This window comes from Saccopteryx leptura, chromosome 5 (genome assembly GCF_036850995.1).
Source record: "Saccopteryx leptura isolate mSacLep1 chromosome 5, mSacLep1_pri_phased_curated, whole genome shotgun sequence".
In the NCBI taxonomy this organism is placed as follows: domain Eukaryota; kingdom Metazoa; phylum Chordata; class Mammalia; order Chiroptera; family Emballonuridae; genus Saccopteryx; species Saccopteryx leptura.
Window position 1 is genome coordinate 96,880,413 of NC_089507.1, and position 20,026 is coordinate 96,900,438.

The 20,026-nt window shown below is 46.1% G+C and overlaps 2 protein-coding genes across 3 annotated transcripts in view; one reads left to right on the plus strand and one right to left on the minus strand.

Moving 5' to 3' along the window:
* The window catches only part of LARP4B (La ribonucleoprotein 4B), a 400,705-nt gene that overhangs the window by 173,011 nt on the left and 207,668 nt on the right, over nt 1-20,026 (minus strand). The window contains exon 1 of one of the 2 annotated variants that reach the window (XM_066385228.1): nt 5,810-5,902. The exons of the other annotated variant lie outside the window; for it this stretch is intronic. The gene's annotated coding sequence lies outside the window, so the exon portion shown is untranslated. Of the gene's footprint in view, nt 1-5,809; nt 5,903-20,026 lie in introns of those variants that run through there. 2 annotated transcript variants of the gene reach the window in all.
* GTPBP4 (GTP binding protein 4) overlaps nt 3,291-20,026 on the plus strand; it is a 29,731-nt gene continuing 12,995 nt past the window's right edge. Inside the window, exons 1-10 of the mRNA XM_066385235.1 lie at nt 3,291-3,443; nt 5,250-5,420; nt 9,435-9,538; nt 9,620-9,756; nt 12,175-12,275; nt 13,504-13,596; nt 14,819-15,010; nt 15,093-15,158; nt 18,487-18,576; nt 19,340-19,450. Coding sequence (XP_066241332.1) covers nt 3,396-3,443; nt 5,250-5,420; nt 9,435-9,538; nt 9,620-9,756; nt 12,175-12,275; nt 13,504-13,596; nt 14,819-15,010; nt 15,093-15,158; nt 18,487-18,576; nt 19,340-19,450 — 1,113 coding nt within the window. The 5' untranslated portion in view covers nt 3,291-3,395. The remainder of the gene's footprint in view (nt 3,444-5,249; nt 5,421-9,434; nt 9,539-9,619; nt 9,757-12,174; nt 12,276-13,503; nt 13,597-14,818; nt 15,011-15,092; nt 15,159-18,486; nt 18,577-19,339; nt 19,451-20,026) is intronic.

Genomic DNA, 20,026 nt, shown 5'->3' on the forward strand with positions numbered 1-20,026 from the left:
TTGGACTTGGCCTAGAGTTCTGAAGTCCACAGTGTCACTGCCAGGGTCCCGTGGGAGTGAGGAGAGAGCAGGTCATTGTGTGTGAAGGTAGTAAGTAACCAAGGAGGAAACAGAGACATCAAGGAGGGAAAAGCCTTCTGGTAGGAGGAGAAAGCCATCAGGTAGGAGAAAGGTGGGGCTGTGGTGTTTGGAGGACGGCAGTCCCTGTAGTTCTGAAGAAAGAGGGTGGAAGTGACCACTAGGAATACAAATATTGATCGAGTTACGACCTATGCAACTTATGACCATTCGACTTTACCACCACAATCGCTAGCCACGACGGCTCCGCGTCTGGCAGCGCAAGCGTTGCCCAGCTGGGCACACAACAGTGCGGATCAGCTTCCAGCAGCAGTACCATCTCCACGTGCACCATTTCAACTGGTATCCCAGACAGCAATTTGTGTTTTGTATCTTGGATATTTTTCATCAAACCCCTCCCAAGATGTCTACCAAGAGGAAATTATCTTTGAAAATATTAAACCAGTTGTACTGGTAATGCAGTGTTTTACTTAAACCTGATGAATGTAAAAAAAAAAAACACACCAAAATGGTGTAGAGATGATACAAATGGCATAAAATGAACAAAGAAAATCATGATATATAAAAATAATAAAAGAAATTATGATATATGACTTAAAGATTTAAAAAAAAATTTTTTTTACAGGGACAGAGAGTCAGAGAGAGGGATAGATAGGGACAGACAGACAGGAACAGAGAGAGATGAGAAGCATCAATCATCAGTTTTTCGTTGCTGTTGCGACACCTTAGTTGTTCATTGATTGCTTTCTCATATGTGCCTTGACCGTGGGCCTTCAGCAGACTGAGTAACCCCTTGCTCAAGCCAGCAACCTCGGGTCCAGGCTGGTGAGTTTTTTGCTCAAACCAGATGAGCCCGCACTCAAGCTGGCGACCTCGGGGTCTTGAACCTGGGTCCTTCCGCATCCCAGTCCAATACTCTATCCAGTGCGCCACTGCCTGGTCAGGTGCGACTTAAAGATTTTTATAACATCATTTCACAGTACTGTACATATAGCCTACTCAACTTACGACCAAATCGTGTTACAACTGGTCTGTCGGAACCAATCGTGGTCGTAAGTTGAGCACTAACTGTATACTGTAAGTGGTGTTGGCTTAGACTGTTCTGTGTTCAATTTTGTCTCTCTGGCTAAAATGAAAATTTCTTTAGCACATAGAATGTCTTTTTATGTTACATTATGTTCCCTTCAACACCTTACATGTAATGAAGCCTTGTACATAATAGCTGCCCGGGCATGTAAACTGGTCGGTGGCCTTTCATTATATTCTTTATCAATCCCTAGAAAATTACCCTTATGCATCCTCGCCATATTTAAAGAAGGCATAATGCAGTTTTATATGTGTTGCTAATGTTTTTGTGGTTACTTTTCAAGGACCTAACTTGAATCCTGTCGTATAGATCCATGACTTTCATTCTTTTGCTAAGGTAAACATTGGGTCTGCTACATAAATTTTTGTTAATTTTCTTACATATGTTTTCTTTCTTTCCTTTTGGTTTGAGTAAAGGATTCATTATACGGACCAGGGCTTTAAGAACTGGAACATGTAGGAAATACTTTTTAAATGTAGCTTTTTAAGTTTTTATTATGGAAGATTTCAAACATATGCTAGAGAAAACAGTATAAAAGAATACCATGTATCAACTATCACCCATTTTTTCCTCCTTCTTTTCCAAGCAGAGGGGAGATAGACTCCCGCATGCCACCGGACTGGGATCCACCTGGGGGAGGGGGGTGTCGAGGGGGTGTCTGGGGCCATGCTGGCCATCAAGCTACTTTCAGCACCTGAGGGTGGAGGCCACACAGGAGCCAAATGCACTTGAGCCAATAGAGCTATGGCTGCCAAAAGGGAGAGAGAGGGAGAAGGGGGAGAGAGGGAGGGGTGGAGAAGCAAATGGTGGCTTCTCCTGTGTGCCCTGACCAAAATCGAACCTGGACTTCAACCTATTAGACACTCTACCACTGAGACAACCTGCCAGGGCCAGCTATCACCCATTTTTTAACAACACTCAACTAATGGATATCTTGTTTCCAATTTCCAACAGAACGTTTTCCATGTTTACCCAGGAGGAAAGGTGTTTGTTGGGTTTTGTTTGTTTCTTTTGTTTTCTTTGGTAGACTGCCTGAAGGAGGAAATTCTTATTATTTTGCCAATAAGTGTTTTGTTTTTTGCTCATGCATGGATATTGAAATTTCATCAAATATTTTTCTTGCATAATTGTTTATATAATATTTTATTTAAAATTTCTGTGACGACGTTCATGAGTGAGTCTGGCATATAATCTTACTTCCTTGTGCTGGACTTTCCTGGTTTGGGTGGGGTTAAGGCCCTGAGTGGGAGGGTGGGTGAACCAGGGACTCGCGACTTAGTCAAGAACCCATTGCCCTCACAAAATCTATCATGCGCGAACCCACCGTCTCTGGGAGCGCAGGGCCCGCTCCCACGACCCTGAGTCCCCGGAAAGCCCCGGACCCCCGAGATCCCCAGAATCCCCGGACCTCTCAGTCTGTGAAAACCCCAGAGCTCCCCAAAACCCTGAGTTACGGGAGGCCTCCTGAGTCTCCAAGACCCCCGATATCCCAAGATTCCCCAGATTGCCGAGGCCTGGAAACCCTGAGCCCATGTAGACACCCGGAGATCCCCGAGTCCCTAAGAACCCAGACATCCTCAGAAAACGCCAGACCGCCGAGACCCCCGAGAAATCTGGACCCTTGAGTCCCTAGAGAACCGCTGAGCCCCCGAGATCCCAGGAAGCCTGGGTCCCCGGAAACCATGCGCATCACCAAGACCCCCGGGACCTCCGGCTCCCCACGCCCACCGGAAACACCCCGGATCCCCACGATCCCCAGAATGCTGAACCCTGAGTCTCCGAAGAACCTCGGATCTCGGAGATCTCCTCCCCCACCGAGATCCCTGGGCCATTCCCCGACGCCAGTCCCGGGAAAAACCCGCGAGTCCCAGGAGACCCCCCCAAGACCCTCGAGCCCCTCTCCTCCGAGCCGAGCCGAGGCGAGGCGGGCGAGGGCGATACAGACTCTCCAGGGAAGACTGCCGGGACCTCTCCTTCACCCAGTGGAGACTGAACCTCCGCGCAGCCGGCTCCCATCATCCTCCCGGTCCTCCGCACTCCTCCAGCCCACCAGGTCCTGCGACTCCTCTGCCAGAGACCTCCGGCCCGGCGGAGGCGCTGTGCGATGCGGCGCCTGTGTGAGGGAGACGCAGGGAGTTCCCGGAAGTGGCGCGCCGTCGGCGGAAGTATCACACCACTCCTCGCGGAAGTCTCGTGTGTTGGTGTGAGTCCCTCGTGTTCGACTGCCGACATGGCGCACTACAACTTCAAGAAGATCACGGTGGTGCCGTCCGCTAAGGTAGGCGTCCGGGCGCCTTCCGTTCTCGCCTTGTTCCGCGGCCAGGTGGCCAGGAGGGCCCCGGCCTGCAAACGCACCCTGCCGCCCCGATCCAAGGCCACGTCCTTCCTGGAGATTAGTGCGCCCCGGGGTTAGGACTCCCCTCCAGAGGGGAGGGTGTCTTTCTCAGACCTTGGAATGCTCTCCAGAGGCGAGTCGTCCTTTCCTCTGTGGGAAGAGTCTTTCCCCAGAGAGGAGTGTTTCTTTCCTCAGACGTTTGGATTCTTAGAGGAATCCAAACAGATTCCCTAGCAGATGCGATTTTTCTTCAGATGATCAAGTGCCCCCCCAGACGTTGAGGGGGGTCCTTCTGCAGATACGGACAGTCCCCAGTTACCAACGAGATAGGTTCTGTAGGGTTTTTTTAAAATTGAATTTGTATGTTAGTTGGAACAGGTACATTTATCGCTTAAATGCAACTTAGCTATTTGAACGTAGTATTTATATTTATCTTTCTGTATAATATTTACCGTTCGTATAAATACTGAAACATTTTCAAATACATCAGCCTTAAACTATCTTGGATGATGCAGAAGATGATGGATTTTTTTGGAGAGGATGGGACTGGTGTTAGAGAGTCAGGGTTTGATTCTGCCGATAGAGTCAGTTTCTTGAATAGTCATCGGGAGGTTTGTACAGAGCTCTTCTTTTTCTCATCATATATGGCCCTGTAGCATCTTAGGCTGTCAGTTACTATACAGTAAACTTTGATGAACCTCTCTGTATCAGGATCTTGCTCCTCTAACTTTGTCATTCCTGCTTCAGTGAGACCAGAAGCATCAACTAACTCTTTTGGAGAAAGCCTTTCGGTTCTGGAGTTTCTAGATCTGTTTTCTTCCCTACATGCTATCATCTGCTGCTATAGTTCCATAGGTTTTCATTGGTTAGTTCTTTGCCATGGGAGTGGAGTAACTCTATGATATTTTCACTGATGTCCAACTGCAATTGATTACCAGTAGCCCTTGTGGTTCTCCGTTCATGAGTACGAGTTGTAAGTAAGTCAGATGTTTGTAACTCAGGCACTTACTGTATGAGAGTCCTCTTTGGAGAGATGGGGTCTTCCGCAGATGTTCAAGTCCTCTTCAGAGATAAGAGCATGTTTCCTTAGGCATTTGGGTCCTCCACAGACAGGAGGGGTCCTTCCCCCAGAGTAGGGGGAGAGTTGAAAAACGATAAAGCTGGTAACTTTTGAACTGGCCCCTTGAGGATTCATCAAGCTGGTAGGTGGAGGAGGGAGTAGAGACCTAGAGACCTGACACCTGTATCTGTCATGGTACTGACAGTAATGTAGGCACCTGTCAACTGGTCTCTGTGCTGGGGAATTCACACAAAATCTTTAATGTCCTTAGCCACCTTCTATATTCTAGAAAATTATAAAATGGATTTTTGCTTTACTCATCAATTTATGTACTTCCGAAGTCAAAGATAACATGAATTGAAATTGTGGGATTGTTTCTTTTTTTAAAACATTTTTTCTGATACATGCTTGAGTTGTCTTGATTCCTTAAATTTCAGAGGCTTTTAGGTGTTTGGAAATTAAGATAAAAGAAAGTTTGGGATAAATTTTATTTCAGCAGACATTTACTATAAGTATTTCTTAAAGGCCATAAACTATAAAGATGAACAAAGCAGTATGTGAAATAGTTAGAAAAAGTTTTAGTTTAAAATATATACTATTATTAGATATTTGTCTTTTAAGAACGTTTTAAATAAAGTGGATGAAAAGTGGACATAATTGTATAACTGTTTTATTTTATTTAATTGCAGGACTTTATTGACCTGACATTGTCAAAAACTCAACGAAAGACTCCGACTGTGATTCATAAACATTATCAAATCCATCGCATTAGACATTTTTACATGAGAAAAGTCAAATTTACTCAACAAAATTACCATGACAGACTCTCACAGATTCTAACAGATTTCCCGAAATTGGATGTAAGTGACTGGGGGCTGCAGATGCTTATGTAAATGTGAACTTTCAGATAATGGGTGTTGAACCAGTTTGGTATACTCATCTGACAGGTGGTGAAGTAAACAAAATAATTGAATTGTCTAAGTTTACTCAGTTAGTGGCAAAGTTGGGAACAAAACTCAGGTTTTTTATTCCTTAGTATTCTTACTTTCTGCCAACCAAATCCCATGTAAGAAGGCCCAGAGCTGTCTCTTGAGGCTTTGTAACCTCTTGGCTTGCAGGGGCCAGCCCACGGTCTCTAAAAGCTGTGACTGAATCGGAAGCCCAGGCTTCTCATGGCTCACTTTGTCTGGTTTCTTCTCCCTCTTTCCAAGACTCCTTTTCCTGGTCTTAAGTTGGATCAGGGCCTGACCTGTGGTGGCGCAGTGGATATAGTGTCCACCTGGAAATGCTGAGGTCGCCGGTTCGAAACCCTGGGCTTGCCTGGTCAAGGCACATATGGGAGTTGATGCTTCCAGCTCCTCCCCCCTGTCTCTCTCTCCTCTCTCTGTCTCTCTCTCTGTCTCTCTCTCCTCTCTAAAATGAATAAATAAAAATAAAAAAATTACAAAAATAGTCAAAAAAAAAAAAAAAAGTTGGATCAGGGATCTGAGGTTTACCACAGTTTGAGGTGTAAGGTATTTTTCCCCGCCGAGAAGGAAGGAAGAGGGCCGGAGCTGCAAAGTGTGGAATAAGTAAACGGCTTTATTGAGTACAGAGCGCGCATCCCGCCCTGCAAGGTTCCCTGGCCCCGAGGAAAGAAAGATGGAGGCCAGGGAAGTTGCAAAGATTAAACCGCATGGGAGATATTTAAAGGGTCCCTCTAGGGAAGTTGAGCTAATATGACGTGGTGAAATCTCACTGGCTGGCAGATGGTCGCTTTTTTCCAAACGGTTCCTGTGAAGCCTCTTTTGGTGCACTTGGTTGTGGGCGGTCCTAGCCAAAGTTCGCGGGTCTGAGTTCCCCACGTGACCATCCCCCATTATCCACCAACCTTACAGTGGTTGATTATTGATTCATCAGCTGATGAGGGTCAGTTCAGCACTGACTGCTATTTTTACTGGTGATAAGAAATTGTGTAGAGGAGCTGTGACTTCTCCATTGAGCCAGAAAAAGTTGGACTCTTCACTGCGGAGTACAGTTTGCCCGTTTGTTTAGTTGTAGAAAGCTATAGTGACAGTGCTTAAGTCCCAGTGTAGGATCATACAGGCAAGGTCATTGAGGTGGTGAAGCTTGTGGGGTCAGCAGTACAGTGTGAGAGCCTAAATTTGCCAGTGCCCTGAAATAGTCTCTGCAGGTAGGTTAAGGCAGAGAGAAAAGGTTGGTTTATATGACAAGAATTTATTTTATATTTGAAAAGATAATGGTTGCTTTAAAAAAAAATGCAGAAGTGTTAAAAAAAAATTTGTTTTAAGTGAGAGGAGCGGAGATAGTTAGATTCCCACATGTTCCCCAACCAGGATCCACCTGGCAACCCCTGTCTGGGGCTGATGCTTGAGAACTGAGCTATCCTCGGTGCCCAGGGCCAACACTTAAACCAATTGAGCCACTGGCTGCGTGAGGGGAAGAGAGAAGGAGGGGGACAGAAGGGGGTTGCTTCTTGTGTGCCCTGACCAGGGATTGAACCCGGGACGTCTGCACGCCAGGCCGATACTCTACCACTGAGCCAACGAGCCAGGGCCTAAAATTTAAAAATTTCTGCTAAAGGAGTGGGACTTACTTTCTCTCTCTTGACATATGTTCTCAGTAGGTGCTTGTTGAATGAGTATATTATTTTTTGAGAAAGGGAGGGTGCTTTGGAAAGTGAGGATAAAATAAAAACAATGAGATTATTCTAAACTAATTTGATATTATTCAATAGTACATAATTTGGCTTGAGCAAACAAAATACTTTGATCTTATTAGTACCAAATTTCTGTGGTTCTTTGTAAGAAGTTTTATGTTTTTCGTCCTTGGCATCATTTTTTAATATATTAGAGGTTCAAATTTATGAACATTGTATTTTTTTTGTTGTTGTTGTATTTTTCTGAAGCTGAACACGGGGTGAGACAGTCAGACAGACTCCCGCATGCGCCCAACCGGGCTCCACCCGGCACACCCACCAGGGGGCGATGCTCTGCCCCTCTGGGGGGTCGCTCTGCCGTGACCAGAGCCACTCTAGCGCCTGGGGCAGAGGCCAAGGAGCCATCCCCAGCGCCCGGGCCATCTTTGCTCCAATGGAGCCTTGGCTGCGGGAGGGGAAGAGAGAGACAGAGAGGAAGGAGGGGGAGGGGTGGAGAAGCAAATGGGCGCTTCTCCTATGTGCCCTGGCTGGGAATCGAACCTGGGTCCCTCGCATACCAGGCCAGCGCTCTACGCTGAGCCAACCGGCCAGGGCCTATTTTTTTGTTTTTTTAAACTGGAGTTACCTGGGAACAGTTTCAGAGTAGACGGTTAGAATAAGTCACCATTCATCAGGTTGCTGTGTCTCAGGTTCTGTTCTAGGCACTAGGAATACAGCAGTTATAAAAGAAGTCCCTATCCTCATGCAGTGGGGGAAAGACGGTAAATATTAGAGAAAGTCCATGGTGTGTCAGAGGAATAAGGAGAGTAGGGAGTGCCCCGGCAGGGAGTTATCGCTGAGACCCGAAGGAAGTGAGGTGGTAAGGTGTTTGGCTTCCTCAGGAGAGCCAGGTGCCAAGGCCCTGAGGTCTTGGTGTCTTCCAGGTTCAGGAGGACTCAGGAGGTGTAGCAGGGAGTACGAGAGGGAAAGGACTGGGGGATGGGTCGGAAAGGTGAAGGGTGAGGCGAGGCAACTTGTGTAGGACTTGAACTTTGTTGTTAAGGAAGGAAGTCTTTGGAGCTGAGCCTGGGACTAGACGTGTTCTGCCTTAGCGCTGAGAGAATGACTGGCCTGTGGGGGTAGGAGGGCACTTAGGTCAGCACAGTGACTCAGACGACTGCTGGTGGTGAGGCCGTTGAGAAGTGGTTGCCTTCAGGGTATTCGAAGGAAGAGCTAGCGGATTTGCACGTAGAGTAAGTGTGGGCAGTAGCACCGTGCACAGTGGGCTTGCCCTTCACTGAGACAGGGAAGGGCACAGGTTTGAGGAGGTGGAGAGCAGTTAATATGTGGTAATGGTGAGGTGTTGGTAAGACGTTCAGGTAGAAGTGCTGAGCAGTCTGAAGCTCATGGGATGTCAGTCCTGGAGAGGGACAGATGGGACTTACGGAAATATAGATGTGTGAAAACCTACGTGAGGTCACCCAGGAAATGAGTGTGAGAAGAGTGCTTCAGGAAATTCAAATGGTTAGCGTTAGGGTGGGAGCTCAAACCGCGAAGGAGTAGAAGTAGCCAATGAGAGAGAAGGTCCTAGAGGCCAGGTGAGTAAATGCATCAGGAAGTGAGGGAACCGCTTTGGGGAGATAAAGGGAGAACTGAAGGTCACTGGTGATGATGAGCTGTTTCAACAGTCTGGTAGAGACAGTCCTAACTAGTTTGGATTTGTGGGAATGGGGGAAAGAAAAGACACTGTCCCTATTTTTGTGGCATTTGTGAAGGGGACAAAGGAAAGGAAGGATTGGGGATCCAAAGGAGTTTTAAAACTTAAAATTTTGTGGGATAAATAACATGTTCTCAGGCTGATGGTAATAGCCAGATGGAGAGGGAAGACTTTCTGGAGCTCAGCTCTTAAGTCGTAAGGGGGTGAGGTCCGGTGCACAGGTGGACAAGGCCTTGCTTGGGTCCAAGGACAGCTCTCCCACAGGAGCAGGGATGAAGCGAGTGTTCTGGGCACAGGTCTGTAGGCAGGTGGAAGTGACCGCCGGGCTTTACTTACTTATGACTCCTGTCAGAATCAGACGGGCATTAGCCAGGAGAGAGATCTGGGGAAAGATGTTGGGGGTTTGGGAAGAGAGTGAAGGATGTAAAGTATTTCCCTAGGAAATTATTCTTCAAGTTTGATTTACACATCGGGATGAGAAACTTGTACCAAACTGACGCTTTGCTTTTCTTGTTACAGGATATCCATCCATTTTATGCTGATTTGATGAACATTCTCTATGACAAGGATCATTACAAGTTGGCTCTAGGGCAAATAAATATAGCCAAGAATTTAGTGGACAAGTAAGGGATTTTCCTAATATATTGTCTTTTAAGTTGTCAAAAGTGAAAAAGACTTTATATGTTTCTTTTTATTTCTTTAAGTGTTGCTAAAGATTATGTGAGGCTTATGAAATATGGAGACTCTCTCTACCGCTGCAAGCAACTGAAGCGTGCCGCCCTGGGGCGAATGTGCACTATTATCAAAAGACAGAAGCAGAGCTTGGAGTATTTGGAACAAGGTACTTGTCATGCATAAGCAAAAATGGTCTTGAGTGGGCTCTGTTAAGGCACTTGATCCATGTCGAAACTTATTTTTGAAATGTTTGTTTTTGTTTTATTTTAGAGATGACAGATCAAATTGTTTTTCCTAGCCTGTCCTAAAAGAAATTCTGACAATCCAGTTATTATTGAAAAAGCAGCTAGCATTTTAGTACTCACATTAAGAAAACGTATGCCTGACCAGGTGGTGGCGCAGTGGATAAGAGAGCATTGTACTGGGACGCAGAGGACCCAGGTTTGAAACCCCGAGGTTGCTAGTTTGAGCACGGGTTCACCAGCTTGAACGCAGGGTCGCTGGCTTATGTGTGGGATCATAGATATGAGGCCATGGTTGCTGGCTTGAATCCAAAAGTCACTGGCTTGAGCAAGGGGTCACTTACTCGGCTATAGACACCCCCCCCCCCCATCAAGGCAATCAAAGAACAGCTAAGGAGCTGCAACAAAGAACCGCACAGAGAATTGATGCTTCTTATCTCTCCCTTCCTGTCTGTCTGTCCCTATCTGTCCGTCTCTCTGTCTCTCTGTCATGAAAATAAAACAAAAAACTTATGTTTCTCATATTTAGTGGGTAAGGCATATATACATTATAAACCATAGGAAAATACTGAAAATATGTATAAAAATAAAATGACTCATAGTTTTACCTATTATTTACTTTTAAATTTTTTAAAAATTGCTTTTTTCTTTGTAACATGATAGCATCAAGCTGCTACTCATTTGATTACTGATACACTAGGACAACATCTGAATTAACATGGTAGGGTTTTTATTGGAACATTTCTTTGCCTTCTTACAGACATAATTTTTTTTTTTTTTGTATTTTTCTGAAGTTGGAAACGGGGAGGCAGTCAGACTTCTGCATGCGCCCGACCAGGATCCACCCAGCATGCTCACCAGGGGGCGATGCTCTGCCCATCTGGGGCATTGCTCCGTTGCAGCTGGAGCCATTCTAGCACCTGAGGTGGAGGCCATGGAGCCATCCCCAGTGCCCGGGCAAACTTTGCTCCAGTGGAGCCTTGGCTGTGGGAGGGGAAGAGAGAGACAGAGAGGAAGGAGAGGGGGAGGGGTGGAGAAGCAGATGGGCGCTTCTCCCGTGTGCCCTGGCCGGGAATCAAACCTGGGACTCCTGCACGCCAGGCCGACACTCTACCACTGAGCCAACCGGTCAGGGCTACATAATTTTTTTTTAAAGATTTTATTTATTCGTTTTTTGGGGGGGGGGGGGGAGAGAGAGAGAGAGAGAGAGAGAGAGCGAGCAGGGCAGGGGAAGAGCAGAAAGCATCAACTCCCCTATGTGCCTTGACCAGGCAAGCCCAGGGTTTCAAACTGGCAACCTCAGGGTTCCAGGTTGACGCTTTATCCACTGCGCCACCACAGGTCAGGCCTACACACATAATTTTTACTATAAATGTTTTTTAACTCAGGTTGTTTTGTTCTCCCTACCCCAGCATCTAGCAAATGATCTGTGGTAAGATTACAATACTTGGGCCCTGGCCCGTTGGCTCAGTAGTAGAGTGTCGGCCTGGCATGTAGATATCCCGGGTTCAGTTACAAGTCAGGGCACACAGGAGAAGTGATCATCTGCTTCTCCACCCATTCCCCTCCCCCCTTTTCCCCTCCTCTCTTGCTTCTCTCTCTGTCTCTCTCAGCCATGGCTTGATTGGTTCGAGTGTATTGTCCCCAGGCACTTAGAATAGCTCTGTGGAGCCTCTGCCTCAGGTGCTAAAAATAGCTTGGTTGTGTGCATGACCCCAGATGGGCAGAGCATTGGTCCAAGAGAGGGGTTGCCAGGTGGATCCAGGTCAGGGCACATGTGGGAGTCTGTCTCTTTATCTCCTCCCTCTCTCACTTGGAAAAGAAGAAAAAAAAAAGATTGAAATGCTTGGCTGCTTTGATAGTGCTTTTGATAATCTGACCTTCAGGGTAGCTTAGTGTCACTGGTGCTGTGTGCACTGCAGATGTGCCCTCTAAGAAGTTATTACGTGGAAGCAACCCTCTGTCTAGTCAGAAAATGATGGCATACGCACTTGCTCCAAAAGCACTTTGCCAGATATTGTCTCAGTAAGGGTTGCCTGGGTGTTTAGACATGTGTTTTGGCCCCACCTTGGACCTGTTGGATAGAAATACCAAGCTGGTGTGTCCTAGGAATAGGATTCTTGGTACAGCCAGAATTGGGAAATACCATTTTTTATACCATGCTGTTTCTACAGATAGTCCCTTTTTCATTCATTTGTATTTCTCCTTCATCACTTACATTGTAAATTTGAAGTGAGGTTAATATAACCACAGGCCTGGAGTATAAGGGAAACAGATCTTAAACTTTGAGTGTCTTAATTTTTCTTGTGAAATTAAGCACATTTCATTTAAATTTCTCACAGTGCGTCAGCACCTGTCTCGTCTGCCAACCATTGACCCAAACACGAGAACCCTGCTTCTTTGTGGGTACCCAAATGTCGGCAAGTCCAGCTTCATCAACAAGGTTGGTCTGTCTCTGATAATTACACAGGTGACCAGTGACCTGAGGCCAAAGCACTGCCATGTCCTGGCTGCATGGAATGGAGGGTGGCTGGCCAGTTATCTATTATTGATATTTAACTAACTTAACTGGGCTTAAAACATTGTGTCCTCTAGGGAAGGATTGAGTTTGTCTGATCCTAGATTTATATTGCTCTTATAGAGATCATATTTTTGATTCTTATGTGTTTCCTACAAATTTCTAAGGGATTTGAGATGTTTAAGTACATTTTTGTTACCACACATGTCCTCTCACAGGACATGCTGTCTTGGCGTGTTCTGGAAGCGGTGCCAGTGGACCCGCCATTCACTGTGGCAGTGGCAGGCTTCACTCACTGAACGGGACTTCCCAGTCTCTGGAGGTACTGGGTACTGTCCACTGGGTTGCTGTGTCAGCTTTCACATAAAGTATTTGGTCCATAAGTGGAAAGTGCTGAGTCATTCTTTATTTGAATGGATTTATTAGTTGGAACTCAAGGGCACTTTATATGTAAGTAACTTAGTGCTAGGATAATTGACCTGAGCAGAGGAGAAACAGCTGCTAAAATGTCATTTTGCAAGCAGCAACAGCCCAGATGGCAGTAAACAATTGTTGCATTCACGTGGCTGTTTGCTCCCAAGAACACTTTTGCCTTTAAGCAAATTTGTAATTTTGTCCACAAGTTGTACTCACATGTTGACAAGCCTGAGCTCTAAAGTGTCCTAGCTATGTCTCCAACATTCATAGGCCAGTGCTGTGGGGCAGAGATGGGGGCCACTTAATTAAAATTAAACAATAAAAATACTGAGTTCCTGAGTTGCCCTGGCTGCATATCAAGAGTTCGTGGGCAGCATGTGAACAGCAGGCCCCATGTGGATAGTGGAGATGTAGGTTTTCGTTGTCAAAGAGAGTTGTGCTGGGCATTGCTGGGGCCAGAGTGGATGAGGAGTAGCTGGTGCGTGTCCTCCTCCTCCTGGGCCTGCCTCGCCTCCCTGCCCCTGATTCGGACTCCTTACCTATGGGCCAGTGATAAGGAAGTGGAGCCCATCGTTTGTCAAAGTGTGGTGGCCTTGTCCTCAGCAGTTAAGCAGGGAGGTCTCGCTTGTTTGTTTTTTTCTACCACCAAAGCAGTCTTGACAACATGTCAGCTACTTTTACGCTGTTTGAGAGGAAATAAAGTGTGGAGCGCTGTGATTGTTTTGTTTGCTTTCAGGTGACCAGAGCAGACGTGGATGTCCAGCCTTATGCATTTACCACCAAGTCTCTGTTTGTTGGTCACATGGATTATAAGTATCTGCGCTGGCAGGTGAGAGCACTTATCTTTAAACAGGACAGATGTCTTGGTGGTTTTGTTAGTGGAGTGTGATTTTGATCCCTACAGCACTAAAGAGTCCATTTCTTATGCGTTTAGGTAGAGGTGGGAAGTAGAGGTGGGGGTGCCAGGAGCACCCTCATGAAGAGAATACCTTTAAGATGGGGTTGATAGCCTGACCTGTGGTGGCGCAGTGGGATAAAACATCAACCTGGCCTGACCAGGCGGTGGTGCAGTGGATAGAGCGACAGACTGGGATGTGGAAGAACCCAGGTTCGAGACCCCGAGGTCGCCAGCTTGAGCACGGGCTCATCTAACATGAGCAAAAAGCTCACCATCTTGGACCCAAGGTCGCTGGCTCGAGCAAGGGGTTACTCCATCTGCTGAAGGCCCACGGTCAAGGCACATATAAGAAAGCAATCAATGAACAACTAAGGTGTCGCAACGAAAAACCGATGATTGATGCTTCTCATCTCTCTCTGTTCCTGTCTGTCTGTCCCTATCTATCCCTCTCTCTGACTCTCTCTCCCTGTAAAAAAAAAAAGTCAACCTGGAACACTTAGGTCACCGGTTCGAAACCCCGGGCTTGCCTGGTCAAGGCACATATGGGAGTTAATGCTTTCTGCGTCTCCCCCCTTCTCTCTCTCTCTCTCTCTCCCCTCCCTTTCCCTCTCTTTCTCTCTCTTCTCTGAAAATTGAATAAATAGTCTTTAAAAAAAGATTTGGGGTTGGTAAGGGCAGTTGTCATTCCTTTGATGGGGTTCAGGGGAGCAGTCAGCAACCAGGAAGATACTGTGATATGGTAACAGTGGTGCTGTGAGGAGAGTCTCCTTGTCGTTTCTGACCCTGTTTTTAGAAATGGCCTTTGTTAACTTGAAAAGCATGAAGCAGTCTGTTTCCACAGTTGAGTTTAACTTTGTCAATGATGTAGTTCCTCACACATGGGCATGTTTGCCAATTATTCCATTTCTGTTTCATGACGTCGATAATGAGCAGAGCATTCTCTCAAAGTCATTGGTAGTTCCTTAATGAACTCCGCAGTTCTATCCATTCCCTCTTTCCCCCTTATTGCTTTATTTTATCACAGTCAACTTGGAGACCTATGTTTTATTATGTAGTTTTGTCAGGCCTTGTTTGGATATGTGAGTGATCTCTACGATGTGCTGGACAGCAAGTTTGTGAGCAGTGTGCTTTGAGTAATGAGTCTGACCATTAGGTTGTAGATACCCCAGGGATTTTGGACCATCCGTTGGAGGATCGGAACACAATCGAGATGCAGGCCATCACGGCCCTGGCCCACCTGCGGGCCGCAGTGCTCTACGTGATGGACGTGTCTGAGCAGTGTGGGCACGGGCTGCAGGCGCAGCTGGAACTCTTCCAGAACATCAGACCCCTCTTCATCAACAAGGTCAGGGCAACGACCAGTACCACCGGTTGTGGCCTGCAGTATGAAGGTGATGATCACCTTGTTATTTCTCTTCTCTCTCCAGCCTCTTATAGTCGTAGCCAACAAATGTGACGTGAGGAGAATAGATGAGCTTCCAGAAGATGACCAGGTGAGTCACCCTAATGTTTTCAATATTTCTTACTAATTCTAAATCTCTTCTCAGACAGCCAGAGTTAAGAAAAAAATTGTAGCAGTGGTAGTCTGGTTTTTGATTTTACAGTTGAGGTAGTACCATCAGTGGTTCCATCAGCACGACATTTTAAAAACCATTTTGGGTAAACTAAACCCGAAATATCCTGATAGGTGTTCCAATAGAGGCTGCGGAAACATCCCTGCATGCAACGGGTCGATACGTTTAACCTTTGGAAGATGTGCTTACATAGGAAGGGGCTGTTCTCTTACACCAGTGCTTTAAGGTAAACACCGCTCAGGCCTCGGCAACCAGGTGCACAGGTGCAGCACTTGGCAGAATAAGTGTCTAGGTAGCCGGGGTTTGTTACCTGTGTATTACCTACATGTCTGCTGCACAGAGTATGTGATGAAGTGAGTTTGGAAACTGAGTAAATGAAGGAAAAGGAGCATCTGACCCTAGAACTAGAATCTGTAGTGTCTGCTAAAGTTTTCCACGAGGCAGGGAATGTGAGCCTTGGTTTATCAAACTGATTGAACCCTGCGGCCCTCTTTAGTAGCGTCTTTCGGGACAGACGCCGTGAGCAGCTTTGTACTGGTAATGTGGTTCTCACGTCATGGCCCTGACAGGCCGTCGGCTGCTTTCCCGTGGTAATATGTTCTGAATGCAAAGCCTCCAGAATCAGAAACTGGGAGGGTTGCCCAGCAGCCTGGGCTTGAACAGATCCTGGTGATGGGTGCACACTCAAGGTTTGGGAGCCACTGCAGTAGAATAATGACTTCATAGCCACATCTCTGAGAGCATACCTCATTGAACTGAGCAGGTCTGAGTAGAGGGTCCCGAGGAAGGGCATGCTGCTCATCCCAGCGTCTCTCTTGTGTTATGTGGATGTTTAATGCTTGGTGAGAATTAGGTATTTTCAAGCAGCAATGCTGGTTTTTTGGGGGAACTGTGGTATATTCTTTGAATTACTGATTTAAACACTGCCATCCAGCCTGACCAGGCGATGGCACAGTGGATAGAGCATCAGACTAGGGTGCGGAGGACCCAGGTTTGAGACCCCGAGGTTGCCAGCTTGAGCGCGGGCTCATCTGACTTGAGCAAAAAAAAAAAAAAAAAAAAGCTCACCAGCTTGGACCCAAGGTCTCTGGCTCGAGCAAGGGTTTAGTTGGTCTGCTGAAGGCCCTCAGTCAGTGCACATATGAGAAAGCAATCAATGAACAACTAAAGTGTCGCAACAAAAAACTGATAATTGATGCTTCTCATCTCTCCGTTCCTGTCTGTCTGTTCCTATCTATCCCTCTCTCTGACTCTCTTTCTGTCCCTGTTAAAAAAACAAACTCTGCCATCCAAAGCTTCCCTTACCATTGAAAGGACCCATGTACCTACTTAGTAATCTCAGGTTTTCAGTCTAAAAGCAATGAAGAGTCGAGAAGAAGGGAAAGTTGGGGACACCTGGCAGGCTGGGAGTGAACCTTGTACCAGATGTTCAAGTTCTCATGTTTACAAGTTTGAGTTCAGCATCACTATGTAGCAGTCCTGACAAGTGAGGTCACTTCTGTGGAGTAACAATGACACCGTTGGGTTTTTACTGGTGATGTCGGGAAAATTTAATGAAATTGACAAATGACAACAGGCGCTACTGCGATGCTGCAGTCTAGATAAAACTATCTTGTAGCCTGTATTCATCAGTGCTCTGGCTTCATCAGCAGCCGGCTAGGTTACAGCCCCATCTTGTGTAATGAACCTGTCACCATGTGCTTAGGCAGATGTAGTGAGTGTCTTACTCGGGTCACATGCTAGTCAGTAATGAGACTGGCTCTCTGACACCGTTATTCAGGACTACTGCTCTTTCCTGTGGGGAAGCAAGTCTTGTTCATGGGAAGTTAACGATCACAGCAACAGTCACTGAGTTTGAGTGATGTGTAGGATGAAGGGGAGCACAAATGAGGTCCTTTCTCTTAGAGTCTTAGTGGTTTATAAGGAGCTAGATACGTAAACATTTTTGTGTTGTTTTTTGAGGAATTCTCTTAGGCTCTGGAGGCCGAATATTTTATTAAAAGTAGCTTTGAGCCTGACTGGGCCGTTGCACAGTGGATAGAGCGTCTAACTGGGATGCGGAGAACCCAGGTTCAGACCCTGCGCACGGGCTCATCTGGTTTGAGCAAAGCTCACCAGCTTGCATCCAAGGTCTCTGGCTTGAGCAAGGAGTTACTTGGTCTGCTGAAGGCCCATGGTCAAGGCACATGTGAGAAGGCAATCAGTTAACAACTAAAATGTCACAACAAAAAATTGATGATTGATGCTTCTTATCTTTCTCTGTTCCTATCTGTCTGTCCCTGTCTATCCTTCTCTCTGACTCTCTCTGTCTCTGTAAAAAAAAAAAAGTAGCTTTGAGTCCTGGTCAGTTGGCTCAGTGGATGAAGCGTCAGCCTGGTGTGCAGATGTCCTGGCTTTGATCTCTGATTAGGGCACACATGAGAAGTAGCCATCTGCCTTTTTTTTCCCCTCCCCTCTCTCTCTTTACCCCTTTCACAGCCAATGGCTTGATTGGTCTGAGCATTGACCTCAGATGCTGAGGATAGTTCAGTTGATTCGAGCATTGGCCCTAGATTCAGGTTGCCAGGTGGATCCAAGTCGGGGCACATGTGGGAGTCTGTCTCCTCTCACTTAAAAAAAGTAGCTTTGAAAAAATTATTTTAAAAATGTGTATCTGCCTGACCAGGTGGTGGTGCAGTGAATAGAGGGTTGACTTGGGACGCTGAGGACCCTGGTTCAAAACCCCGAGGTTGCCCTCTTGAGTATGGGGTTGCCAGTTTGAGCATAGGATCATAGACATGACTCCATGGTCACTGGCTTGAGCCCAAAGATTGCTGGCTTGGGCAAAGGATCACTGGCTCAGCTGGAGCCCCTCGGTCAGGACACATATGAGAAATCAATCAATGAACAACTAAGGAACCGCAACTACGAATTCATTTTTCTCATCTCCCTTCCTGTTTGTCCATCTCTTTCTTTCTCCTTCACTGAAAAAAAAAAAATTGTATCTTGATCTTGCCAAGTTTCTCTGTGGAAGGTAAGATCTCACAGAATATTCTGAAAAGCCTCTGGTTTGCTCACTGTTGTCTGGTTTGATACTGCTAGTAATTTGTATTAATCGGGAATAATAAATGTTTCTGGAGATGTCTTTCGGAAGAGTTAAACCACAGACGTTGTACTAAATAGCATTTATAACACCCATTTGAGGAATAGTAAGATTTGTTCATGGGGACCTGCAAATAATGTATCTCTCACTTCTTTATATTCCCAGAAAATATTTGTAGGTCTGCAGGCTGAAGGATTTCCTGTGATAGAGACCAGCACCCTAACGGAGGAAGGCGTTATCAAAGTGAAAACAGAGGTTAGTGCTTCCTAATAGGCAGGTGTGAGCACTTTTCTGTCTTTCTCTTGTTTTAGAAGTCAGTCATGGGGGAAGAGGTTTCTTTCCAGGTGTTACAACACAAGCTCTCCTAGTGGCTTAGGCAAGAGGCACGAATTCAGGCTCCTTCACTGACGCCCTAGTCCCACCCACCCTGATGAAAGTGGGGCTTTGCAGAGATACTTACACTCCCAGCACAGGTAATTTTAACTTTGTCCACTGCCTGCTGTTTCTCTCAACCTGCCAGTATTTACATGGGAGCTGGACTGAGAAGTACTTTAGGTCAAAAAAGTAAAAGTGGGAAGAGCTTAAGGAAGCACTTCCTATTAGATTTTACATGAAACTAATCTTTTTTTGTTTCTATTTTTACCTCAAAAAGAAAAGGCAACTCTGATACTGTTGGTTTTACTCGGGCTCATTTGCTCGTTAAGAGTCCTGAGGTGGTGGGACGTGACTCGAGTTAGGGAGCTGTGATTAGCACAGTGGAAGTGGGAGAAGGGCCAGAGAAGTTCTGCCTCAGATTGGGTCAGGCCTGGCAAGGGAGAAATAGGCCGCCTCCGTCTTAGAGCGTGGGGTCTGCCCCAAAGGGTTTACTGGACCTTGCTGTGGTCTTGGGGACTCGGCCACCAGATGTCACTACTGAGCAGAATTGCTTTAGCTGGTTCCAGACCTCTGGTTGGTGGCTCTTCCCTGGAGGCTGCTGCAGGGTGCTTTGTGACTATTCCTTGTTTTCACACTTTCTTAGGCTTGTGACAGGCTCCTGGCTCATCGAGTTGAAACCAAAATGAAAGGAAATAAAGTGAATGAGGTGCTGAACAGATTGCATCTGGCGGTGCCAAACAGAAGAGATGATAAGGTAAGGTTGCCGCTCCAGAGCGCCTTTGAGCTGGGAATACGGTGTTGCTGGCACAATGGGTGTGCTGTGTGCCGTCACCCAGGGCTGTGGATCCAGTTACACATGTGTGCCTAAATGGGTACCCTGTAAAATGAGTAGTCTTAAGCTTCTTAATCAGATTAAAAATCAGGCCATGGATATCGAAAAGGTGAAAAATGAGTGTGAGGGGCCAAGTTAAAATCTGCTTCTCACTTCATCAGGAAGGGCAGTTACTGTTAATTCTGTATTGTCTTTACATAAAAATATAAAAACATGTATTTTTTTACTTTTAAAATTTTTTTTTAATTATTTATTTATTCATTTTAGAGAGGAGAGGGAGAAACAGAGAGAGAGAGAGAGGAGAGACAGGGGGGGGGGGAGGAGCTGGAAGCATCAACTCCCATATGTGCCTTGACCAGGCAAGCCCTACTTTTTAAAATTGATTTGAGAGAGAGAAGCATTGATTTGTTGTTCCACTCATTTATGCATTTACTGGTTGACTCTTATATGTGCTCTGACCAGGGATCAAACTCACAACCTTGGCATATTGGGACGATA